General features: G+C 43.1%; 1 protein-coding gene across 2 annotated transcripts; it reads left to right on the top strand.

Moving 5' to 3' along the window:
* Nucleotides 1-2,276: 2,276 nt before the first annotated feature.
* On the top strand, nucleotides 2,277-26,082 carry Dnajc21 (DnaJ heat shock protein family (Hsp40) member C21). Of its 2 annotated transcripts, NM_030046.2 has the most exons (12): nucleotides 2,329-2,580; nucleotides 8,865-8,958; nucleotides 10,499-10,622; nucleotides 10,847-10,969; nucleotides 11,421-11,725; nucleotides 12,739-12,890; nucleotides 17,988-18,075; nucleotides 20,481-20,639; nucleotides 21,248-21,290; nucleotides 23,097-23,269; nucleotides 25,074-25,149; nucleotides 25,619-26,082. In NM_030046.2, exons 1-12 carry the CDS (start codon nucleotides 2,484-2,486, stop codon nucleotides 25,778-25,780), a joined length of 1,596 nt encoding a protein of 531 aa, NP_084322.2. In that variant the 5' UTR covers nucleotides 2,329-2,483; the 3' UTR covers nucleotides 25,781-26,082. The 2 variants fall into 2 exon arrangements, with proteins under 2 accessions (XP_017172290.1, NP_084322.2); XM_017316801.2 differs by lacking the exon at nucleotides 25,074-25,149 and having other exon boundaries at nucleotides 2,277-2,580.
* The last annotated feature ends 731 nt before the right edge of the window (nucleotides 26,083-26,813 follow it).

Below are 26,813 nucleotides of genomic sequence, written 5' to 3'. Positions count from 1 at the left end.
GGAAGATCCTAGGTATCTTGCAAACCCAAACTTTTCCAGCCCTATCCGTTACCACCTTAACAAATGATGGAGAAAATAGGCAACTATTTAAGTAATGACTTAGATATCTAATATGTAGAGAAACTGCTGAAGCTCAGTTGGGTTTTATGATTGTGTAGGGGGCAGGATATTAAGGAAAGGACTGTCACCTTTATCTGTTTAGTTGCTCCCTGTACCGAAGATGCTATCAATGAATGTCTTTGCTATATATTATTAAATAGAACCCACAGCTACCTGATGTATGTAAACATTCCATCTTAAAGTTATTAATGTGCTTTCATAGGCTTTAGGATACCATTTTGACATCTAATAGATTGGAATAAATGTACAGACATCTCATCATGTATGTAATATAGACTACTCCAGCCCCCAAAACCTGTTGGCTAAATACTACCCCATGATTGTATTCTCAAGCCAATTAAGCTAATAGCAGAAAGTTAGGATTCAAGAGAGATACATGGCTGGTTAAGCTAGTAAAGTCTCAAACATTGGGGCAAAAGGCAGAGGTCCGTCCAACTCACCATATCAAAAGCAGACTTGGCCTTCAGGTTCTCCCCGCATCCCTAAGTTCCTACCTGTTATAGGCATAAAGTGTCCTTTACCCTCTACCAAGGACTTTCCAGCCCAGGAGCTACACTTCCCCCTGAGGCTCTTCCCTGTATAACCCAGCCATTTCAGTTACCTGCTTCTGGTCTTACTCTACGCCTCCCCTCCCCCCTCCCCTCTCCTTATGTGGCTCAGGGTCACACTCACTCTGGACTCTGCCTATGCTCTCCCTTATCTCCACAATAAACTTTCTCCTCCACCAAACCTAGGAGAAGTCATGTCCATTTATCTATCATCTATCTATCTATCTATCTATCTATCTATCTATCTATCTATCTACCTGTCATTCAGCACTCAGGTTTCTCTTAGGTCATATAAATATCTTAACTTTTATTAAATATTTCCATGTAAAGGAACAGGTTTTTGCGGGTTGTAAAAAAAAAGACATGTATTTAAAAATTATTTTATTTTTTTAAATCAGAAAGCTGGTTTTAAACTCATGGCAATCATTTTTGTTTTGGTCTCCCAGTTGCTGGCAATCACAGGCATGAAACATCATCTCTAGTCAGGCAACTCAGTCTTCTAGAGTTTGCAAACAAAAGCACACAGGGAGGAAGAAAAAAAAAATGTGTCCACCCCCACCCCACCCCACCCTCATCAAGGAAAGTTCTCAGGAGAGGAAATGCTTTATATAAACTTTTTGTTGTTTTGTTTTGTTTTGTTTTTCAAGACAGGGTTTCTCTGTATAGCCCTGGCTGTCCTGGAACTCACTTTGTAGACCAGGATGGCCTTGAACTCAGAAATCTGCCTGCCTCTGCCACCCAAGTGCTGGGATTAAAGGCATGTGCCACCACCGCCTAGCTCCTCTTTTCTTTTTAAGGTCTTGTCTTAGCAAGGCTGGATGTTAAGACATTTCACAACACTGGTTAGTTGATGTTTCTTTATGACTTATTCTTAGGAAGAGTACTTGTTATGATGTGGACATTTTCTGCTTAATATATGTGTAAAAGAACCTAGTCTGGCTGTGGAGGCCAGTAAGCCCAGCACTTGGGAAGCAGAGACAGGATCATGAATTTAACTCATTATTCAAGCAGGCCTTGAATTCACAGATAATTGAAGGTGTGGTTCGGAATTCCTGAATAAACTGGCCTCTGCCTCCTGGGTGGAGGCTGGGATTAAAGCTGTGTTCTTCATACCGGGCACCTAGCCTGGCTTTTGGTACGCTACCTTTAAGATGCTTTAAAAACTGATTTAGGCAATGACCTTATTTACTGTCCCTTATTATGCATTATCAGGCAAGATGGGGGGGGGGGGGAATTAAGAGATCCTAGGAAGTGGTAGCTGAAGAGAATTGAAAAGATGGTAAATCCCGGTGTGTTTCCACCACGAACTTCTGGCTGAAACTCAGCACTTAACTCCTTGAAGCTCCAGTTGCCTCGTCTGCAGAGAACTAATCCGAAGGTCCGGAAGGTATTTCCCAAACTACTTCCTTATCAAGCCTACCTTGCCCTGCCTTCAGGCCGGCTAGGAGTGCCACCCAAACAGCCTACTGTGTCCCTCACAATGACTCTCGGCGTGGCTCCCCCGCCCAGCCTCCCCTGCCCAGGCCCCGCCTCCGCGGCGCGCCGCTCCCCCGGAACCCAGCCCAGCCCCCGCCCATGCGGAGCTGTCGGCGCCGCCCCCTCCGCGCGCCCGCGTGCCGCAGCCCGCGTCGTCCACCGCCGCGCGCCTCCGCCACCCCGCGCCGCTGCCGCCGCCGCCGCCGGGCTCGCTGGCTGGCGGGCTGCTGGCGCCGGGCTCCCGCCGGAGGAGAGGACAGCCAGCGCCGCCGCTGCGGCTTCTGCCCGGGCCCGGGCGTCGGCCCCGCCCCGGGCCCCGGCCCGGTGTCCAGCCCCGCCATGAAGTGTCACTACGAGGCGCTGGGGGTGCGGCGCGACGCCAGCGAGGAGGAGCTCAAGAAGGCCTATCGGAAGCTGGCCCTGAGGTGGCACCCGGGTAGGTGACCGGCGGGCGGGGACCCAGCCGGCCGACCCCGGGCCTGGCGGGGCGCACGCCGTGGGGACGGCGGGGCCCTGCCCGCACCGCCGAGGGGAAGCGGGCTCGGCGCTCAGCCGCCTCCGGCTCCTGCGGCCGGGCTGCCGGCCCCTCACGTCGCCCGGCCAGCCGGGGGACAGGCTTTTAAACAGGCCCGCTCGCGCCCGCCTTCCCAATGCCCAGGCTCCCGCAGACCCGGCCCCGCACGGGACACGAGTTTGCCACGGCGGGAGACCTGGGCGAGGTTCCTTAGGAGTTTGCTTCCCCGGCATGGTTGCTGTGGTTGTGAAACGGGTCTGCGGGACTTTTGGCGAAGTCTCTTCATCTACCAGGCTTCGAAACTTCGGAGTTGAACCCCGTCTGTTTGGGAGTCCCGAGGCTCAATCCCGCCTCTCTGGGTACTGGGAATTAAAGCCAGCGCCGCGCACCTGCTGCCAGGCGCTCCAGCATCCACAACACCGCCCCTGGTTTTTTTTTTAACGAATCACTTTTGAGATGGGGTCTCTCGCTACGTTGCCAAGGTAGCCTTTGAACGAGTGATCGTCCTGCCTCACCTTACCAAGTAAATTACATGCAATTACTTGGGATTACTGTCCATTGCCATCAGGCATGGGTGATTTTACATACTTTTTTTTCTTCGTGACTGGTTTACCTGTTTTTTGTTGTAGTTGTGTTTTAAGAATAGTTTCGGTTTACCTTTAAGCTGTTCTTACCAGAGTCTACAGAAGATGGATAGTCATATAAATGACTAATAAGTTTGGAGTGTTTGTTTGTTTGTTTAAAGGAGGAAAAAACGCCATATAACGCAAACAAGTTGAAGCTCAGTTTTTCTCATCCCTGTCGAGAAGATGCAAGTCACATGCATGAGGGTATAATATGTAGATTTTGGTTTTTTGTTTTGTTTTTAGCTGGTTTTTTGTTGTTGTTGTTGGTTTTGGTTTTGGTTTTTCGAGACAGGGTTTCTCTGTGTAGCCCTGGCTGTCCTTGAACTCACTCTGTAGACCAGGCTGGCCTCGAACTCAGAAATTCACCTGCCTCTGCCTCCCAAGTGCTGGGATTAAAGGCGTGTGCCACCACTGCCGGGCTATATGTACATTTTGAAATGCTAAAACAGGGACTTCAGTCTTGTTAGGAAAACAAGCCTTGCACATATGGACGCAAACTATTTGTCTGAGTAAAATAGTGTCATTGCTGTTTGGGTTAATACAGCAACTAGTGAGCACTCATGTAATGGGGTCTGGGTTCCTCTGTGTACCTAGAGATGCTGAGGCATCAACACAGGGAGGGCCTGGGACTGTCCTGTTTCAGGAAGAGCACAAAGGTGGGCCAAAGAAGTCCCAGGGGAATGGAGGGCAGTACTTACTGGGGAAGGATATAGAATGGTTTGCAAGAGTGGAAGACTGGAGACCCTAGTAAATGGAACAAAAACCATAAGTATTGGTGTGATAACAATAAATGAGAAACGTGTGCACACACCTATTGAAAGGGCAGAATTCTTATCATAGCAGGATGTCAAAAGAAATAGTCAAGGTAGATAAATCCAAAGAAAACATACGTTGTCATAGTGTAATGGCTAGTTCTCATTAGAAGCTGAGTTAGGAATTGGAAGGAAGTTGGGAGTGCCTTGATTTTCAGAATGAAAAGGTCAAGACAGAATTAATTCTAAGGGCAAATGCATACACTTTGCTAGGTGAACCAGTCAGGAGAGGTTTCTGCCCTGGTTGAATATGCATTCTGTGGAGACACAGGAAAGAAAACAGGGATTTTGAATCCTAGACGAGAAGGTCTGTGTGAGGGCAAATTCAAGTGTTGATTAGTCCATGCCTGGCCAGCTTTGTGTATGTTGGTGAGAGACGGGAAAAGCCATCCTGGAAGCTTGGCTGTGAAGAAGTAACTGTGGCTATTGGAGAGAGGAGGAAGGAGCATAAGAGAAAGGCTAGCAGAACCAACCAAGTAGGAGCAGGTCAGGAGGAATGCTAAATTCTGGAGTAGCATTTTAGCCTGAGAGCTTTGGTAGACCATAGAAGAACTGGAAACACCAGGGCGATAAATGTGACCAGTTTTTCAAGTTTCTCTTTGGTTGTAATGGGAGAGAGTGTTTCAGAGAGAGAGGCCAGCCTGGAGGTGATGCCAGAAGTACCATAGTGGAGATACTGAGCAAGATGCTAGTTTCTCAGTGGTTGAGAGGAGGGGAGAAAGAGATCGTGGTGGTAGAGGAGACCACTAGAAGGAATAGTGATAAGGGACCAGTGTCCAGGCACAGGCCTGTACCACCATGGGGCTGCCATAGGAATGCTGTAACAAGAGAAGTGCAGAGAAGTGATGCTTTCTCAGAGCAAACTTTGCAAGGGATGGGCCGACAAAAGCTTCCAGAAGGCATTGTAAGAAGGTTTAGGAGATGACAGCAGAATGTGGGCTTGTGTCAGGAGAAAACCACACAGAATAGTGCAAGAGTGGACGCCTGGTAAACCGCAGTGACTGTTTGCGGTACTTGTGCCAAAATGTAGGCTCCTTTTTTGCTTAACAGCTTTAGACTCCGGCTGTTAATCTCAGTTCGACACAGCCATCTAGCACAGATGCACTTACGTAAAGTGAAAGCCATGTGACAGATTGAAAACATTATTTAAGAAAAAAGTTCTATTCAGAAGTTATATCTTGTTATTAGATGGTGTATGCATAGGTTTTGTGTGTTTAAACGCGCTAGCTTTCTACAAATTTCTTTAGGGAGGGAAGGGATGGGAAGAAGTTGAACCAGGTGCATTACTGATAAAAAGGAACACACACCTGGCAACCGTTGTTTATTGTTTTTTTTTTGTTGTTGTTGTTGTTTTTGGTTTTGGTTTTGGTTTTTCGAGACAGGGTTTCTCTGTGTAGCCCTGGCTGTCCTGGAACTCACTTTGTAGACCAGGCTGGCCTCGAACTCAGAAATCTGCCTGCCTCTGCCTCCCGAGTGCTGTGATTAAAGGCGTGTGCCACCGTGCCCGGCTGTTTATTCTTTTTTAATTTAAGAAGAATCAATTGTCAACTTTTTTTAAAAAGTTGTTAGGTTATTTAATTTGAAAGGAACTATTGTGTCTTGACAGGAATATTTGAGACTTAAGGTTTCTCCCATTTTTCTAGGAAACCCCCCGCCCCCCCCAAAAAAAGGCAGAGTAGACTGTTTAGCAACCCCATTTGGGGTATGCTTGTGAATGCTGAGATGGATGTCGGAAAATACCAGAGTGTCCTAGGGATTTCTCCTTCATCCTTTTCTCCTTGGAACTGTTTATGAATGAGTTGATGAAGACATGGAGATCGTAACACTTGTCATACCTTGAAAGGTTATAAGGGTTGTGTGTGGCTGAATGTGGCAGGAAGCTGGCCGTCATAGCAAACTCAAAGACCAATTTATTTTTTCTCACCTCGGAAGAAATCAGAGGTGGCTAGTTCCCGTGTTTCATGAAGCCACGGGAGAATTGCTCCATCGTCCTCACCATGTGTGTGTAACCCTTGAATCAAACATAAACAGTGAGCCTCAAAGGCAGAAGTGCTTTCTCAGCTGGGACAGCTTAAGATAGCAGTTCTCTCCTATGGCCCAGTGGACTTTAATGCCTAGCAGTTCTCAAATGGGCCCTCTTTTGTCATCCAGAGTGACGGTTCAAGATTCTAGTCACAGGAGGAGGAACATGTAAAGAAGAGACAAGGGTTTATGCTAGTTGCCTTTTGAGGAAGATTCTTAAAACCCACTGTAGAGTAGTTTCGTAGTCTTTATTAACTTAGTCATGTGTTTGCACCTAAACTTTAAGGGTGAAGAACTGAATCTTTACTACAAGGGCCAGGTGTTATTTGGAAGAAAGGAACCGTAAATTTGGGGTGTGAATTTGTCTGCTGCAATTCTTGTATTAGAGAGCTAAAGCTGGAGGAGGATACAGCAGGTGGGGTAGGGCACACTGTAACAAGGCCACCCAGCAGGTGGGTTGGGGCACACTGTAACAAGGACCACCCAGCAGGTGGGTTGGGGCACACTGTAACAAGGCCACCCAGCAGGTGGGGTAGGGCACACTGTAACAAGGCCACCCAGCAGGTGGGGTAGGGCACACTGTAACAAGGCCACCCAGCAGGTGGGTTGGGGCACACTGTAACAAGGACCACTCAGCAGGTGGGTTGGGGCACACTGTAACAAGGACCACCCAGCAGGTGGGTTGGGGCACACTGTAACAAGGCCACCCAGCAGGTGGGGTAGGGCACACTGTAACAAGGACCACCCAGCAGGTGGGTTGGGGCACACTGTAACAAGGCCACCCAGCAGGTGGGGTAGGGCACACTGTAACAAGGCCACCCAGCAGGTGGGGTAGGGCACACTGTAACAAGACCACCCAGCAGGTGGTGTAGGGCACACTGTAACAAGGGGGGGGGGGCACACATCTTTTCATAGAACTGTGATTTTCTAGGAAGTATCACTTAGTAAACTCCTTTGCATCTTATTTTTGTTACTTTTCTATTGCTATGATAACATGCCAAGACCAAGGCAACATACAGAAAAAGAGAGTTTATATTGTGTGTATGGTTTCAGAGGGCTATTAGTCCATGATGGTTAAGCATAAGTAGCAGGTGGCTGGCGCAGCAGCTAAGAGCTTACATTTAGATCTGTAAGTACGAGGGAGAGAGAACTAACTCAAAATGGTCCTAGTTTTCAAACCTCAAAGCTCACCCCAAGTAACACATCTCCTCCAACAAGGCCACACCTCCTAATTCTTTCCAAACAATTCCACCAACTGGGACCAAGTATTCAAACATTTGAGCCCATGAGGGGCATTCTCGGAACACAGTTGGTTGCCTAATGCTGGCTGTCTTCAAATGGGTACACTCTGAAAGGGGCAATAGAATTATGGTTGTTACTCCTCATGGAAAGTGAGGTATATACAAAGGTATAGATAGCAGTTGGAAATTATTTTTAGTTAATACAAGACTACTTTTAGTTTCACAGGATCAAAGAGTCATGGAAACCTGCTATGCTTGGAAAAATATTAGTGTTAGCTATTTGTTTGGTTTGGGATCAAGTGCTGCTGACAGATAAAAGGAGGCACAATAGTAAGGCTGCATGGCTGTTTGGAGGGAGCACATTCTGTCGTACCTTAAACTCTTAGAAGACAAGTATTGAGTAGTAGTAGCTTAAAGAACTTGATGTGTTCCATGTTAGATTCAAAAGTTTAATTTATGAATTAATCCACTTATGATGGAACAAAATTACCAAAGCCTTAGGGTATAAAACAGCAAACAGAAAAACTAGTGTGTATCAGTTCGTTATGCAGACAGACACCCAGGGTTCTGAAACATAAATGTGGGAGTGGCTTAGCTTATAGCTTCTGCTGAGGCTATCTCACCACTGTTGGGAGGACCTGCTTCCAGACTCACGGGCATTCGGTGGCTCCTACCATTTGTTCCTCCTACCCTCTGTTCTTCATCCCTTGAACTTCATTCCTTGAAGCTATCTGAGTTCTTTACACTGTCACATGAGTATTTCTGGAGACAGCAAGAGCCCAGAATGGAGGCTGCTGTCCAGTCCAGTCCCATCTCTTAGCACACCTTGCTTTCCTTCTGCGCCTGCTGTTGGTCAGACCAGCACTGCTGATGAGGGACTTCAACAAGAAGGAAGAAGAGATCACTGCTGTTGCCATTTGCAGGCCAAGTTGCTTTTGTGATTTGCAGTTAAGGAAGCATGACCAAGGAAAGAATAATTAGCATGTGCACACAAAAAGGTGCATATGTGGAGGTGAGAGGACAAGTGGTAGGAGTGGGTTCTTTCTTTCCTACCATGTGGGTCTCAGTGATTGAACTCAGGCCGTCTAGCTTGATGGGCAGCATCTTTATCCTTTATTGTACCCTGTTAGCAGCCCCTACTATTTAAAATTTATATATATTTTGATACACATATTGATACAGGGTTTAACTATGTAGCCTTTACTAGCCTGGAACTAGTTAGACTAAGCTGGTCTTGAATTCTGAGATCCAACACACACACACACACACACACACACACCTGTGTACATGTGGGTATATGGCATTTGTACAGGTATGCCATGGAGGGTACATGGAGATCATGTGTAGGCCAGAGGGAGAACAGCTTACAAGATCCAGTTTATCACCCTGCCATATGGGTTCCAGAATTGAGTTCAGGCTTGGGAACAAGCGCTCTTCCCCACTTAGCCATTTTGATGGCCTATGCATCTACTTTTTTCATGACTAAATTTCTGTGACTTTAACAGATAAAAATCTGGACAATGCCGCAGAAGCAGCTGAGCAGTTTAAATTAATCCAAGCTGCATATGACGTCTTAAGTGACCCTCAGGAAAGAGCGTGGTAAGTATTATGTTGCCACTTTTATCCGTGTTTAATTTGTTAGTAGGCATGGTCAATGTGAGGTCATTGGTTTCTTAACAGTTTACCACACTGAGTGGTTGGGAGTGCCCTGAAACATCTGTCACCTCTTGGTTATGTAAAGTGCAGTATGTGGGCAGGAAGGAACTAGGATGATTATTCCAACTGTCTGCTGTTATCCATGAAGCAAGTCTGCTGCTGTTACACAGCTCTAACTTAGATGCTGCAAGTGCTTTCTCTCTCGCTGAGCGGGTTCCTTTAGTGTATGTATGAAGAGTTCATTGTAACATAGGAAGGAAGTTTGGGTTTTGTAGTAATTCTTGTTTTAATTATTTTAATGTAAGAATTATACATTTCTATAGAGCACTTGAATAAATTCTACTGTGCAAATAGGTCCTTTTAACAAAGATGAGCTCCTAATACAGTTTAATTTTGTAACAAGAATCTGTATGTTTGAGGTTCTGAATTTTCGGCGTCTAGGTCCTGTTGCAGATGAATAGGTTTTGGACTCAGACTTAATAGTGAAAAATGCTGCTCCTAACAAGGTTCTGCCCTGAAAGTCATCTGCTTAGACTCTGGACAGCTTACTGATTCTCAAAAGAGAAAGGTTTAAAAGCAAGTTGTATACGAATTCTCTTAAACCTCCTAGAAGAGCTTAAACTTTTCTCTGACCAAGCATTTTGAAATTGTGAACTAAAGCCAGATGTGCCTCTTGTCTTTGCATGTGGCCCCTGTCCTCAAGAGTCACCTGGGCTACCTAGGGGGAGTTTCAAGCCACCTTGGGCTATATAGGGAGATCCTCTCTCCAAAAACCAAACAAAACCATTTTCCTTCCTTTACAGTGTTGGTATCCCATGTGGCTTCTTTTTACTTAGTCCTCCTCTCAGTCTTAGATTGTCTCATTTCCCCTTAAAGCTCCCGCCTGCTTGTTTCCCTGTTGCCTGGTACTTGTTACCATTTTGAGGTGAGGAGCCCATCCTTTGAAGTAGGAGTGACCTGACTTTGAATTCTGGTCTTGCTTCTTACAGACTCTATGATGATGAGCAACCAGTATTATCAAGCAAGGATGATAATAAATACTATTACAGACTTTTTATGAAGAACAAATTGTAGTGTCGGTGTGGGTGTGTCTCCTAGCTGTAGTTTATATAAATACAAATAAGTTTTTCCGGTAACTGATGGTAAATTCCATCTTTATGGACGATATTATGTTCAATACTGTACCACTTAGTAGTTCTCTTTCCTATGGATTTCAGCTTCCTGTTGAGGAAGTCTAGATTTCCTAGTTGATAGGGGCTACTATTATATATGGTATGAGAAATTGCAGGCATGATTTTAATCTCCAGTTCCTGAAAGACTTCCTGGTTTTTAAATTGTCAGCTTTCTTTAAAACCTTGAGGCTATGAGTTGCATGTGTGAGACATACTGCACTGTTGTGTCAGCTGATTGAGGAAGACAGGTCCAGTGTGACATTTTATATAATTGCATTTAATTGAGTCCCTTTCACTTCTGAATTTTTTAGGTACGATAACCACCGAGAGGCCTTACTTAAAGGAGGGCTCGATGGGGAATATCAAGATGACAGCTTAGATCTGCTTCATTATTTCACGGTTACCTGTTATTCTGGTTATGGGGACGATGAAAGGGTAAGATAGGAAAACTTCTACTTTCTCCTCAAGTGGTTAAGTACAACTCAAATGTGGGGCTGTCCTAAAATTGTATACAAAGTGAATGCACGTCTGTTTAAGCTGTGGGCACGTGTGGGTGAAGGGCACTCGAGGTAGTGAGAGCTGGCCCTTGTACTGCCTCAGCACTAAAGCCTGTTTTCTGTGGTTCACTGAGTTTCTGGCTTGGCTTTATTTTGTTTTAGGGGTTCTATGCAGTGTATCGTGTTGTCTTTGAGCTGATTGCAAAAGAAGAACTGGAGTGTATGTCAGAGGGAGATGTTGAGGATTTTCCAACCTTCGGCGACTCCCAGAGCGACTATGACACGGTGAAAGAAAAACTACCTTGCATCTCACTCTCCCGGGCTCTCTCCTGGGGTTTTCTAGATGTACAAGAAACCATCTTTTGTCTCCTGAGCTGGGTTTCACCCTCATTTTTGCCGGAGCTTGTACTGACTCTTGACTTGTTCTCTCTGTGGTTGTAGTAGTCTCTTTCTACAGTCTTTCTAGCCAGCGAGACTATTTTTCTTTTCTGAATCTGCCTAGGAGAATGAGTGTCTTTAAGAGAACTAACTGCCTTCTTGTCCAGTGATTGACGTTAGTGTCTGAGGGTCTAGAGTTGTGCTTTAGTGGTAGAACATTCACAGAGGCCCTGGGTTCAATTCCCAGCACTGCAAAAGCTAAAGAAACACACAACAGAAGGAATCTTAGATACATGAAAAGAAAGCTAGAAGATATTTTATTCCTTAATATTTTCTGCCTTTTTTTCTTTGACACTAGGTGGTCCACCCTTTCTACGCTCACTGGCAGAGTTTCTGCACACAAAAGAATTTTTCCTGGAAGGAAGAGTATGATACCCGGCAAGCCTCGAACCGCTGGGAAAAACGAGCCATGGAAAAAGAAAACAAAAAAATTCGAGACAGAGCAAGGAAAGAGAAAAATGAACTGGTGCGCCAGCTGGTAGCCTTCATTCGTAAACGAGATAAGAGAGTGCAGGCCCATCGGAAGCTTGTGGAGGAGCAGAACGCAGAGAAGGCGAGGAAGGCAGAGGAGATGAGGAGGCAGCAGAAGCTGAAGCAAGCCAAGTATGCAATCTGGAACTAGCTCCTCTCTGCTGATGTGGGTCTGTGTGGATGTCAGTAGGGTGGCCAGCATGGTAGAGTGTGTCCAAAGGGAGCCAGCACGAAGCTTCCATGTTAAGTTTGGTTATTATCCTGGCTTATAGTTTTTCTTTTTAAAAATCTGTGAATTCTAGCCTTGTTTCTCTACCTACATGTAACATCGAGGTTCTGTATGCATCCTTCCTTCAGAGCCTTTATCCTTGATCCTCTACTGCAGTGTGTTAGCAGCCGGTGCTGATGGAGTTCTTACTCTGGTGGACGTCTGTTCACATGCTTTTCTGCTTTCTCTTATAAGGAAATGAGGCCTGTAGCAGGCAGGTCGCACCGCACCTAGGAATGGAGTTTAAGAACTTTAACACAGAGCCCTGCTCTTTAAAAAAAAATATTTTGCCGGGTGTGGTGGCGCACGCCTTTGATCCCAGCACTTGGGAGGCAGAAGCAGGTGGATTTCTAAGTTCGAGGCCAGCTTGGTCTACAGAGCGAGTTTCAGGACAGCCAGGGCTACGCAGAGAAACCCTGTCTCAAAAAACCAAACCAAAACAAACCAAAACAAACCAAAACAAACCATCATTTTGTATGTGTGGGATACTTGTGTGGAGAGGGCAGCTTCCATGGACCAGTTCTTTCCTTCAGATGTGGGCTTCAGATTCTCAGGCCTGATAGCAAGTTTTTTTCCTGCTGAGCCATCTACCAACCTGCAGAGCCCTGCTATAGCTACTATGCAGTATCTTGTACTGCTCTTGGTACTTAACACTTAAAGTCACCTGAAGACTTTGCAGTCAAAGCTGCTGAAAGTTGTATTTCAAGTTCTATTACTTAGAACAGTTAAAACCAACTCAGTGCCAGTGACTTTGCACCAGTTGTAGCTGAGGATGGGTGATTGGTTTCCTCCCATTGGCAGCATCAGGGGCGTTCTCAATAGGGTTGGTTTTAGAGCTGTGCTTTCCAGTGGGATTGAGACTCTGCTGTGTGTCTAGGCTGGCAGAGCAGTACAGAGAGCAGAGCTGGATGACCATGGCCAATTTGGAGAAGGAGCTCCAGGAGATGGAAGCAAGGTACGAGAAGGAGTTTGGAGATGGATCAGATGAAAACGAAGTGGAGGATCAGGAGCCCAGAAACGGATTGGATGGTAATGTTTCTTGCTAGATTAAGTAAATTTGGACAATAAATCTTACTGTGTGTACTTAGATGCCCGCAGTGTGGCTCAAGAGTAAGAAACTAGAGAACAGAAGAGGAGATGAAAATCCAGAGAGCATCTGACTTGTACTTCACCGTACATGGCCACAGTCCTGTTTTCTAGACTGAACTAGAAATTGGGAGTTCTAATGGGCAATCAAAGAACATTTTGTTAAGCATTTTGTTTGCTGTTTGTTTTTCCAGATAGGTTTTTCTTGTATAGCCCTGGCTGTCCTGGAACTAGGTCCTCAGACCAGTTGGCCTCAGACTCAGGGATCTGCCTGTTTCTGCCTCTGGAGTCCTGGGATTAGAGGCGTGCACCGCCATGTCCTGCACACCTTAATATCTCTTTTAAGACAGTAGTTGTTGGGGGCTGGCAAGATGGCTCAGTGGGTAAGAGCACTGACTGCTCTTCTGAAGGTCCTGAGTTCAAATCCCAGCACCCACATGGTGGCTCACCACCACCCGTAATGAGATCTGATGCCCTCTTTTGGTACGACTGAAGTCAGCTACAGTGTACTTATGTATAATAAATAAATCTTAAAAAAAAAAAAAGACAGTAGTTGTTGCATAGGAGTGAGTGTGTCATATGTGCCATTCCTCCCACTTAGGGCTTCCGGAAGGTGCTTTACCTACATTGTCAGAGTGCAGACACTGAGTGTGTATGTGTTTAACACGTTAGGTTGAGGCCTTTGAGAACTGCTGACCAGGCCGGGCGTGGTGGCACACGCCTTTAATCCCAGCACTTGGGAGGCAGAGGCAGGCGGATTTCTGAGTTCGAGGCCAGCCTGGTCTACAGAGTGAGCTCCAGGACAGCCTGGGATACAGAGAACTGCTGACCAGTAATCCCGATTTTCTCATGATTACTAGCTCTTCCACCCACAACACTGATCTGAATAGAGTTCCTACTTCTACTTATTTATAAACTGTAGATTTTCTGACAAGTAACTCAGATGACATCTTTTTTTCCAAAATGGTTTGAGTATAAATGGTTTATTAATGAGTCAAGTAGTATGTACTTTGAAAAGTATACAGCACTGTATAAATGTGAAATGATCTAATTTAATTACATTTCTATAATTTATGAAGTCCTTTTACATACAAGACTTTGCTTGGTCTTCAGAAAATATTCCTTAAGTGGAAATTTTACTAATGGAATTCTCTTCATTTAACTGGTGAGAAGAGTAGGAGTCTAATGTTGTGGGCTATGTCTGAGACACATGAGTACTTTTTAAAAGTCCAGATTTTTCTTTTTCTTTCTTTTTTTCTTTTTCTTTTTTTTTCTTTTTTTTTTTTTTTTTTTTTTTTTTGGTTTTTCGAGACAGGGTTTCTCTTTGTAGTCCTGGCTATCCTGAAACTCACTTTGTAGACCAGGCTGACCTCAAACTCAGAAATCCGCCTGCCTCTGCCTCCCAAGTGCTGGAATTAAAGGTGTGTGCCACTATGCCCGCTCTTTTTCTTTTTTAAAATTTTACTTTTTTACAGTCTAGTCTTGCTCCCCGCCCTCCCACAGTTCATTGTCCCATTCTTCCCCCCCCCCCCCCCCCCCCCCCCGTCTGCAAGAGGATGCCCCCCTCCCCACCAAACTTCCTCACTCCCTGGGTCCTCAAGTCTCCTGAAGGTTAGGTGCATCTTCTCCCACTAAGGCCAGACCAGGCAGTCCTCTGCTGTATATGTGTCAGGGGCGTTAGACCAGCTCACGTTTGCTGCCTGGTTGGTGACTCAGTGTCAGAGATCTCAGGAGTCCAGGTTAATCGAGACTGCTGGTCTTCCTTTGGGGTAGCCCTCCTCAGTTTTTTCCAGCTTTTCTCTATTTCAGCCTGACTACAGTCCATTGGTTGGGTCTAAGTATCTGCATCTGTCTCAGTCAGCTGCTTATTGGGCCTGCCTCTCAGAGGATAGTAGCCATGCTAGGCTCCTGTCTGTAAGCACACCATAGCATCAGCAATAGTGTCAGGCCTTGGAGTTTCCCCTTAAGATGGATCCCAAGTTGGGTTGGTTGGTTATTGAACTGCCTTTCCTCCATTTTTGTCCCTGCAGTTCTTTTGACAGGAACAATTCTGGGTCAGAATTTCTGACTGTGGAATGGCAACCCTATACCTCCACTTGATGCCCTGTCTTTCTATGAGACGTGGACTCTACAAGTTCCCTCTCTGCACTGTTGGGGGTTTCATCTAAGGACCCTCCCTTTGAATTTTGAGAGTGTCTCACCTTTCAGGTCTCTGGTACTTTCTAGATGGTCTCCCCACTTCTTACCTCCTGAGTTTGCATATTTCCATTCATTCTGCTAGCTCTCTGGGCTTCTCTCCTGTCCCCTCCCCCCTGATGCCCAATCTTGTTCCCTTTTCCACCTCCTCTTTCCTCTCCCACCCTCTTTCTGCCTCCCTTGATTGTTTTCTTCTTCCCAAGTGAGATTGAAGCATCCTCACTTGAGCCCTTCTGCTTGTTAACCTTGAGTTCTGTGGATTGTATCCTAGGTATTCTGTACTTTTTTGGCTAATATCCACCTATTAGTGAGTACATGTCCTTTTGGGTTAGAGTTACCTCACTCAGGATCGTATTTTCTAGTCCTGTCCATTTGCCTGCAAAACTCATGATGTCCTTGTTCTTAATAGTTGAATAGTATTCCATTGTGTAAATGAACCACATTTTCTATATCCATTTTTCCATTGTGGGACATCTGGGTTGTTCCCCATATCTATTCAATAGTGTGTGTGAAGTTCTGGCTAGAGCAATAAGACAACAAAAAGAGATCAGGGGATTGGCAAAGAATAAGTCAAGGTATCACTATTTGCAGATGATATGATAGTATACACAAGGCAATCCCAGAAATTGTACCAGAGACTTCTAGAGCTGATAAACAACTCCAGTAGAGTGGCTGGATATAACTCAGACACATCGGTAGCCTTCCTCTATAGAAATGATAAATGGGTGAGAAAGAAAATAGGGAAACAACACTCTTCACAATAGTCACAAATAATATAAAATGTCTTGTAACTCTAACAAGAGAAAAACATATGACAAGAACTTCAAATCTCTCAAGAAATGAAGAAGACCTCAGAAAATGGGAGAGATCTCCCATGTTCATGGATTGGTAGGATTGACGTAAAAATGGCCATCCTACCAAAAGCAGTCTACAGATTCAATGCAAATTCCTCTGTAAACCAGGCTGGCCTCGAACTCAGAAATCTGCCTGCCTTTGCCTCCCAAGTCCTAGGATAAAAGGTGTGCACCACCACCGCCCGGCTGCAAAAAGAATTCTTAACAATAGAACTTCTGGGTGAATCACCATCCCTGACCTCAAGCTGTACTACAGAGCAGTAGTGATAAAAACTGCATGGTATTAGTATAGAAATAGACATGTCAATCAATGGAATAGAATTGAAGACCCAGAAATAAACCCACACACTTAATGGACACTTGATCTTTGACAAAGAAGCCAAAAGTATATAATGGGGAAAAAAAGAGAGCATTTTCAATAAATGTTGCTGGTTTAATTGGCATTCTGAATGTAGAAAAAAATATTTTTCTGCTTTAAAGCCAGAATTTTTGTTAACTGTTTGCTGTATTAAAGATGATTCCATGCATGGGAAATGTTGGAAGTTGATGTGCAGTTAAGAAATGACATGACATCGTGGCCCTGCCTTATCCCTCCAATTTACTTTTGCACTTTGAGTGACTTTCAGTCAACTGTGGTCTGAACATGTTAAATGGAATAATTCAGAAATAAGTCCTCTACATTTTAAATTCTGCTTGGCCTGTGTAATGTGATGAGATCTTGCACTGTCCCATTCTAACTCTGTGCAGTGTCTGCACAGTACATACCTCCCTATTCACTTGGGTAGCTCTTCCTCACTTACTAGCCAAATAGTTGTCAGCTCAGTTGTGATGGTTCATAGAACTTATGTAATGGTGGCCCCCAAACATGACAGTATGGATGCTGACATGGAATCTGGCTAAGAGAAGCTATAAAGTGCTTCCTTTAAATGGGAGGAAAGGGAAAAGACCATACACTGAGGTTGCCAGCGTATCCAGAAGAGTGAAGGGTACCATGCCTGTTTTGCTGTCAGGCTTCAAACAGTAAAGCTGTAGCTTAGACACATTGTATAAGTATGGCGTTGAAATGGAACATGCAGTAATTATTTGGTTCTGTACTGTCTAAGGTTTTAGGCATCCTTTGTTAAAGGATTTGCTGAAATTAGCACTGCCCAAAGGACACAGGATGTATATTTTGGCTATTAATAATTTGAGTCAGCCCAGCACTCGGGAGGCAGAGGCAGGTGGATTTCTGAGTTCGAGGCCAGCCTGGTCTACAAAGTGAGTTCCAGGACAGCCAGGGCTACACAGAGAAACCCTGTCTGGAACCCCCCCCCCAAAAAAAATTAATTTTAGTCAGATTGCCTTTCAGAATCATATTTCTATTTGCAAAGAACCAAAATGTGGAATATGAGACATTGTGGCATCCTTATTGATATAAATCTGAAACAATCTGAAATCTGCCTGCCTCTGCTTCCCGAGTGCTGAGATTAAAGGCGTGCACCACCACGTCCGGCCATTTATTTTTTTAAAAGTAGAAAGTAAGTTGTGGAGAGTCCTGCTTAAGGTTTGTCACTTAGAGCTTACAGATGGTGTTGGCAGCAGTTGCGTTGCTGTAATAAGCCTCAGGTTATAATAAAAAGGTCTGCAAAGACAGCACTGAACTTATGTAATACGCTGTTTCTGACCTCGCTGGCAGTGTGAGTGCTTTGAACTAAGCTGGAGTGTGTTGGGGTAGCTGAGAGTGGGTTTGAAGCGAGTCTCTCTGAAGAAGATTGGAGAGGAGCTTATGGTAAAGGCATGGCAGTGGCACTTGGTTTTAGAATTTTCTGACATGTCTGAACAAATTTAAGAAAAGAACTTGAAGGATGAGGTGATTAATTTGAATTCTTCCTTCCAACAGTGATGCTCAAAAGGGACAACTCAGATACCAACAGCATTTGTGTTTGTCTTTTGCGTCTTGAGTTCCTCCCTAGAGACGCGCGCTTTGTTAACACTGGGCCTCTTCCCACAGGCAAGGACAGCGAGGAGGCTGAGGAGGCTGAGCTTTACCAGGACCTTTACTGCCCAGCTTGTGACAAATCCTTCAAGACAGAAAAGGCGTAAGCTCCTTCTGAACTTGCCTGCTGGTTTAAGGCATGGTGTGAGAGTGTGCTTGCTGCAGTGTGATCAACACTACCCCCATCCCCTGGGGTTTGTTTCGTACAATAAGAAGAGGCATTTTTGCTTTCAAGCTTGTTGTAGCCATTAACATAAATTCATCTATGACAAATCATGGTTGGCGTAGATGAGGGAGAGTGAGACCACATCTGATCTCTGCACTGTTGGGGTGAAACTCGCTTCCACGTGGAAGTGCTTCCTCTCATGGGAGCCACTGTAGAGGAAGGAGGAGCTTGGGAGAACAGGAGAGCCAGATCACCATGGAAAAGACGCAACATTCCCACAGTCAAGAAGAAAGGGCAAAGATGAGAATGGGGTTGTGGGGGTCAGAAGAGAGGGTTCCAGATAACCAAAAAAAGGTGCCAGGGTAGGAAGAGACGCAGGGGATGTAGAAACAAGAACACAAGACAAAAGTTAGAGAGATTTTTTAAAAATTTATTTTGATTTTGGAAATAATTATTATACCTAAAGAAAAGTTAGAAGATTAGCAGATGATGCACTTCTTAGCTCATTGTTCATGCAGTGTTTGCATGCTTGGTTTGCTCTTTGCACACACATAGGCATGTAAATGTGCACAAACATACACAGTGTTTTTTCCTCAATAATTTGAATATTACATATATAATGCTTTTTTACATCTATCTCTTTACATAGTTTTTCAGTAGCAAAGAAATTGCTATACTTTAAGAGATAGTATCATTGACATGGTAATTATATCTAATTTATTGTCATTCTCGTTTCATCAATGTATTTTTAAGTATACTATATTTCCCCATTTTGGTAAAGAATCCACTCTGGGGATGTGTGACTTAGCTTATGTGTTTAGCCTCCTTAGTCTGGAATTTTTTGTTTGTTTGTTGATCTTGTATCTGATTTACAATGTCAACCTTTTTAAAAGAGTATTTCTCTATCTGGTTTGTCCCTTTGTTTATGATTAAGTTCAGGTATACAACCACTTGTGCTGACAGTACGGCTGTGCTGTGTTTCTGAGCATCCCGTGTCTGCTGGCGCTTAAAGTACTTATTGGTGCTGAGCAGTTGGACCACTCAATCTAAGTGCTATCCAGTTTTGTGCTGTAGAGTTAGAATTTTTTCTTTTGCAGTGAGTTCTCCTTAAGAGACATTAAACGTTTTTTGAGTGCCACATGGCAGAAACTCAGCAGCTGATGTGCTGTGAGAACATCGGTCAGCATGGAATGCATTTAAATACTGCATAAAATGACCTTCCCGGAGCATGGGCAAGACAGAGGTGAAGCAGGAAGGACTTGTGCTTAGGACTGGATTCCAGCTTCTACATACCCCACTACATTTGAATAAGTATTTCAAAAATTGAAATCTAAACTACTCAGGCAGCAGGCATTTTGGAAAGGGGGAACCTACCTGTGCCAGCCTCTATGGTGGTGATGGAATGCTGTGTTTCCTGTTGGTGAACTTAAACATAGGTTTCAGGCATTCATAATTTTCTCTTATCCTGTTCCTGTTTATGTTCTCAGGTCACTGTAGTAAGGATTCTTCCACACCAGTCAGTTCCTTTGTCTTTTTAATGTGTCCTTTTTATTTTGGACAATTATTTTCTAACTCAAGATACCTTGATTTCCCCCGAGGACTTTGGTCTAAGGAGAATTTTAGTGGAAAGGAACAAAATAAGGAAAAAGATTCCAAAAATCTAAGCAGAACACAAATTAAATGGTGACAGGGTTGGTGCCCACGATTTTGTTACTGTTTCTGTGGTATTCAAGGTCAACCCCAAGGACTTTCTGCATGCTAGTCCACCACTCTACCATGAGCTAGCTATATCCTGAGACTACAGTTTCACAGGTTAATGTTAGTCCTGGTCTGTAGAATGTGTTTGGTTTCCTGTATGTCAAACAAGTTAATTCTGCCTATGGAGTTTTGGAATACCTCTGAACTCACATTTAAGGAGGTGAGGATACGCTGTTGAAAAAGCAAAAGGAAGTGAACTATTGTTCTTTGAGGCTTGACAACACTTGTTCTCTGTGTACTTCTTGTTTGCCTGTACTATGACTTGCAACCTAGACAGATTAAGTAAATACTTAGTGGTTAAAACGAACCTGGCAAAGACTTAAAGTTTTAGAATAGAAAAAATAAATAAATAAAAAAAATAGAGAATTTGGCAGGAAAATTCGTTTAAATAAAAAGGAAGTAATGAGGGGAATGCTGGTATCGGGGAAAAGAACTTCTCCATGACTGTTCCTGGCAGTCCCAACAGACTTGTGTGTAAAATCCTAACACTTGGCAAGTCAGTGGTTGCAGTCTTCCGTCCCTCAGTGCACCTGAGCACGTGTGATTACCATAGCATGGCCACTCATACCACATTGTTCTTTCAGCATGAAGAATCACGAGAAGTCAAAGAAACATCGGGAAATGGTTGCCTTGTTAAAACAGCAGTTGGAGGAGGAGGAAGAACAGTTTTCAGGAGTTCAAATGGATGAAAATGTATTGAATGCCAATTCTGAGGAGGAAATGGAAGATACACCAAAGCAGAAGTAAGTCACAGTACTAAATTCCACTGACACTGTGGTCACATTAGAACATTAGAGGTAGTATTGATGTGTGTTTTCTCTAGAAAGCTTGTTCTTCCAGACACCTTTGCCTGTGACTTCTTTTTTTTTTTTTTTTTTTTTTTTTTGGTTTTTCGAGACAGGGTTTCTCTGTATAGTCCTGGAACTCACTTTGTAGACCAGGCTGGCCTTGAACTCAGAAATCCGCCTGCCTCTGCCTCCCAAGTGCTGGGATTAAAGGCGTGTGCCACCACCGCTTGGCTGTCTGTGACTTCTTAACCTGCAGTTCTGCATCTCCCCAGGTAGCAGGAGCCTTACAGGGTTAAATGGGTAGGGACCTTATTTTCATGGATTATGTTATACATGTATTGAAAGCACTTTCCTCCTTATGCAGTTGGCATGCTAATTACTGTTTGTCCAGTGTTCTCTAAAATAATAATAATGTAAGCATTTTCCTGTCATTTTAATGCTGTATGAGATTGTTATACATTTTTAGTATTTCTTTACCATTCTGTTTGAGTATTTTTTATTTTTACTTAGTAAATCTTCACAAAGTCAAATCCTTAACGTTTTCGGTTTACATTTGCTCTTAGGCTTTCTAAAAAACAGAAGAAAAAGAAACAGAAATCAGCACAGGTATGTTGAAAGCTTTTATTATACATATAACTACCACAATAAATATAAATAGTAAAATACATGTTGTAGATTTGAAGTGTACTTGTTTACTTAGTATACTCTATATTAAGGGGGAAGAGCTTCACTCATTTTATAAATTAGTAAAATTTATAAAATTTAAAATTAGTGTGTATGTGGTGTGTGTATATATATGTGTGTATGTATGTATGCATGCATGTATGTATGTATGTATGTATGTGTATGCTTTGGGATGCCAGAGGAAGATGTTGGGCATCTTCTTTGACCACTTTCTGCCTTGTTCCTTTAAGGCAGAGTCTTCCACTGATCTTGAAGCTGTATTTTTCAAGTAGGTTGGAAGCCAGCAAGTCCTTGGGACCCTCATTGCCACCCCTACAGTACTAGGCTTCCGTGCATATAGACAATGCCTATTTTGCTCTCTGGTACAGGGGTCTGAACTCAGGTCTTCAGGTTGGTTCAGCGTGTTCTCATCACCCTCTGAACAATCTCTTTGATCCTATAAAATTGTTCAAAAGGAAATGAAAAGTTTCAGGATTTATTACGTTTTCCTCCTTGTATGCCTATAATTACTGTTGCATATTGAATTTTTTTGCATGTAGAACTCACCTGATAGGAATTAACTTAGTGCCATTATGTTTAAATTGGATATAGCTGATGTTAGGGTTTTTCAGTCAAGATAGCAATTACAGTCTGGACATATGAAAACCAGGGTGTTGGTCGTTGTATATGTAAATATAATCTATTTATCATGGACTCATGGACAGTTTTAATCTTTGATTTTAAAGAATAATTTTGTTGTGTGAAATAGTCGCATTTAAAATGAATCAGAGACCTTAATGTGGACCTGAATCAAAGATCTGAAATGTGGACTTCTGGAATTAGCTTTCTGAGAGAAATGTGGCAAGGACTCCTATCTGCTTGCCACTTGCTTGAGTTATTTCAAGAGGAAAAGCATGTGTGTTAAAGAGAGTACACATGGGTGTGCGTGTGCAAACATGGCGGCTGTTGCACAGAATAAACCAGAGTTGTACTCTGTAACATTTGCCAGGTACCTTTGCTTGTGACTTCTTATTGCTTATCCTGACTGTAAAAGTAAGCTTTCATTGCAATCCAGGACAGTCATAGTGGGTTCTCCTTTAGGCATCACTTAATTTTTTTTTAACATTTATTTTATTTATTATATGTAAATATACTTTAGCTGTCTTCAGACACCAGAAGAGGGAATCAGGTCTTGTTACAGATGGTTGTAAGCCACCATGTGGTTGCTGGGATTTGAACTCAGGACCTCTGGAAGAGCAGTCAGTGCTCTTAACTGCTGAGCCATCACTCCAGCCCCCTAGGCATCATTTAATTAAAATTAAGTTAAATTAATTAAATTGTGACTGGACCCTATATATAATTTTTCATTTCCTTTTTGCTAATACATTTTTCTTCACATTATTAAATGGATATCATTAGAAGTATAGGTTAAATTTATTTCTCATTCCACATATTGACTTACCATTTTCTCTAATAGACTGGCTAGCAGGTAAGCCAGTCTAGCCTGTCATTGAGCACCAGGTTCAGTGGAAGACCCTGTCACAGAAAGATAGAGGATGATCATCAAAGGCTCCTGACGCCTTCACACGTGCACATGTACATGCATACACACTACATATATGCACACACACGTATGAAAAAGAAGCAATTAGATTTTTTTTTTCTAAGAAAAAAATGGGCTGGAGAGATGGCTCAGCGGTTAAGAGCATTGACTTCGTTTGGTTTTATAATGGCATATATCTTCTCTAGAATTTTGATGACAATTTCAATGAAAATGGAACTGAAGAAGGAGGAAAGATTGCTCCAGAAAAGACTAAGTCAAATGAAGACAATGCCAAAGAATTAGAAAATAGGCCCCAAGAAAATACCTGTATTACAGAGACCACAGAAGCCTGTGAGGATCCAAAAAGCGAAGCTAAAAGGTAAGGCAGAGTGCCCTGTTGCTTTCTGACTACTGAGTAGTTAATGCAAAGTTCATCAAGAGTAGTTCAAAGCGCCTCCTCTCATGCCTGAGTTAGATGTAACTGAAATTGTGTGTACGTAGCCACACAATCACACACAGATGTGAGGTGACATTGTGCTATCACTATGGCAGCAATAATATCACCATGGTCATTACTAGGGGGAGAGTCTAGCTCCACGGGCCTGTTCCATAAGGATCTTCTGGGCTGTCCAGTGGACATAAGGACTGGGTCAGAGTGGACCCAGCTATAGGTCCGAGCTCTGCCTGTGTCTAGAGCTAACGTGTTTGTTACTTGCCATGGGACTTGTGCATGAGTGGCATTCCCTTGGGAATGACAGATTCAGCAGCACTGAGGGTCTGAGTTCAGTTTTCTCATTTTACGGATGTGAGCTGACGACTTAGTCAGCTGGTTTCCTAACTGCTGAAGAGTAGCAGGCTGGAGACGGCTCATAGCTCCATCTAACCCTCCAACTGACCTTCAAACAGTGAGACTTCGCTTTAACCCCTCAGCGCTGCTCTTGTAGGGTGTATGTAGAAGTGCTTCATTCTACCATTCCTTAGCAGTTAGAAGTCAGGCAAGCTCTCTTTCTTGTTAGTATAGCTCAAGCTGGTCTCACACTTGCGGTCCTCCTGCCTCAGCACCCTCACTTTGTTTTTAATGAAGCACACGTCACATGGCAGAGAGCAGATCAGAGCTCACAGAGGAAGGTGGTTGAGTGGAAGGTTCCGGATTCAGGCAGAGTAGGAGGGACCTGATGTCAGTGGCCGGTGCTGTGATTTTGTTTTCAAAGGTACTAGGGAAATAAGACAGATTAGCCGAAGGACATTATTTTTGTATTACTAATTTCTTTGCTAGCATATAAAACAAGTTTGTCTTATGACATTTTCACACATTGTACTTTTTTCATAGTCATCCCAGATACCATTTTTAATAAAAGCAAATTTCTTGGTATATAATGAACTAATTTTATGAAAAATGTATTAATAATGTTTTTATTCTCATTTCACTGTGGAAATGTTCCAGTCAGAGTGTACAGACTTGATCAGGTTCAGCAAGTTGTTAGTGGGGCATGGTAGCTAACACCAGTAATCCTAGCCTTCAGGAGATTGAGGCAGGTTGGTTGTCAGGAATTTGAGGGTAACCTGGTCTACCAGCTAAGCTCCAAGCTAGCCTGGGTATAGTGTGATACATCTTTTAAAAACTAAAATAACGCAAGGCGTGGTGGCGCACGCCTTTAATCCCAGCACTCGAGAGGCAGAGGCAGGCGGATTTCTGAGTTTGAGGCAGAGTGGACAGCCAGGGCTAAACAGAGAAACCCTGTCTCGGAAAAACAAAAACAAACAAACAAACAAAAAACTAAAATAACTACTAAAAAGCCAATAAACTGGAGGAAAAAAACCAACGAACTTAATGTTACAGGACACTCAATATCATGTACTAGTGTGAGCAGCACTGGTTGCAAAGGAAGTGTGAAGGGCTCTCCTTTTCAATAAAAAGACCATATATAAATACGTAAGGATGTTTTGAGGACATTGGTTTAGCTTTTGCTTTAAGTAGATTCTTTGGTTTTATGCCAAATTTATTCTTTACCTCTCAGGTTGTTTTTTAAAGATCTTTGTTGACATGTGAAAATTAATTAAATCAGTTATTAAAATGAATAAATCAGCTTGATTCATATTTAATATTTTGAATATTTTTGGGAATAGATGACAACTGGAAAGGATTTTTACTTTTGTATTATATAAAATAATTTATTTTCCAGTGTTCCTAAATCCAAAGGAAAGAAAACCAAAGATGTGAAAAAATCTGTCAAAGCACCTGCTGAAGCACAGCCAGTGGTAGGTCAGCCCTAATGACCTTGCTCCACAGTGACCTTGTTCATGTCTTAATGGTGTTAGTCTGTACCCATGAGCTTTCCAAGAATGAACTAGGATCTCTATGGAATTCTGTCTCTACCTAGTTATAAAGTGTATAAAAATATAGACGAATTGGAAATAGTGGATACTGGCAAATTAGCTATTTCATTTCTATGACTATAAGAAAGACCTTGGGGATAGGAGTTCCATGTGCTAAGTTGTGAAGATCAGTTTTGAAGCACAGACTTTTATAGTCTGCGCAGTGAAAGCTGTTGACAGTCTGGGCTGGGCCTTCAGAGTTGATAGTGCTTGTTCATTTATCTTCTGAGAACATCTGCCTTTTGGTAGCTGTCAGATTTGCATTTCTTTGATGTTTAACCTTGACATTAAGTCATAAAACACTTGTGTCAGCTTACCCTGTGCTCTGATGTCCTCTCCCCTCTTTCCTCAGAGTGATGTCCTCATCAGCTGTGCGACTTGCCACAGTGAATTTCCATCCCGGAATAAACTGTTTGATCATCTAAAGGCTACTGGTCATGCAAGAGCACCTTCAGCCACAGCATCTTTAAACAGTGTAACTAGGAACAAGAAAGAGAAGCGTAGAAGTAGATAGGAATTCTGTTAACTCTTTTTTTTTTTTAACTGTCTCTAGATCTGGAACCAAAAACTGAACTGACATAATCTAGAGTTAAAATTTCAGTGATCTGCAATTCATTGCATTGTGGAAGATTATTTTTATCTTATAAAGACATTTTTGTTTAATATATATTTTTAAACATTTCACTAGTGATTGAATTCTACTTTGCCATCTGAATTCACTTGAATGTTTCATGACAGGTAAATATTATAAATGTGTATCTGGATTTCTCATGTGAACAGAAATGTACAGGGAAAATTAAATTATTTTGACACATACATGTGCCTTTCTGCTTCAGTGATTTAATCCTGGAGTGTCTTTATTTACTGTTACTTTCATTGTGTTTTGTAATTTCTCAAATCCTCTGATCTCTTTTAAAAACATCACAGATACCTTTTCACACTTGATACCATGACTCCAGTTCTGATGATAAAATTCTGTATAGGTGGCCAGTATTCAGTTCCATGCTACTTTTTCCTTAAGTTCAGATAGAGCTAAGTGACATACATAGATTGGTTCAAGAACAGTGTCTCTGTGGTTAAGCTGTGTTGATCTAGTTGGATATACTGGTAATACTCAATGAGGAATGTTGGAATTGTGCTGTGTTGATGTAGTCTGATACACTGGTAATAATCAATAGGAGCGTTGGAATGGTGGCGGTGGAGGCATCTAGTTGACTTGTACTTCCCTCAGCCTGGTGACTCTGACACAGTGGAACCACTTTCCTCACAGGAAAGTGCTCCTCATGCCTCATCCCCACACTTGCTATTTTCATAGGGTTTTCTGCTTCCCCCCTCTTTAGTCATTGGGGGTGCAAGAGGCTTTCTCTCTCTCTCTTTTTTTTTTTTTTTTTTTTTTTTTTTTTTGGTTTTTCGAGACAGGGTTTCTCTGTGCAGCCCTGGCTGTCCTGGAGCTCACTTTGTAGACCAGACTGGCCTCAAACTCTGAAATCCGCCTGCCTCTGCCTCCTGAGTGCTGGGATTAAAGGCGTGTGCCTCCACACCCAGCT

This window comes from Mus musculus, chromosome 15 (genome assembly GCF_000001635.26).
Source record: "Mus musculus strain C57BL/6J chromosome 15, GRCm38.p6 C57BL/6J".
In the NCBI taxonomy this organism is placed as follows: Eukaryota; Metazoa; Chordata; class Mammalia; order Rodentia; family Muridae; genus Mus; species Mus musculus.
This window is presented reverse-complemented; position numbering and strand designations above follow the sequence as displayed.

Excerpts from the sequence above, each read along its gene's own strand:
- Dnajc21 (NM_030046.2), top strand. The coding sequence starts at position 2,484 with ATGAAGTGTCACTACGAGGCGCTGGGGGTGCGGCGCGACGCCAGCGAG. Across the intron at positions 2,581-8,864 it reads GGCCCTGAGGTGGCACCCGG|ATAAAAATCTGGACAATGCC; the intron begins GTAGGTGACCGG and ends TGACTTTAACAG. Across the intron at positions 11,726-12,738 it reads CAGAAGCTGAAGCAAGCCAA|GCTGGCAGAGCAGTACAGAG; the intron begins GTATGCAATCTG and ends CTGTGTGTCTAG.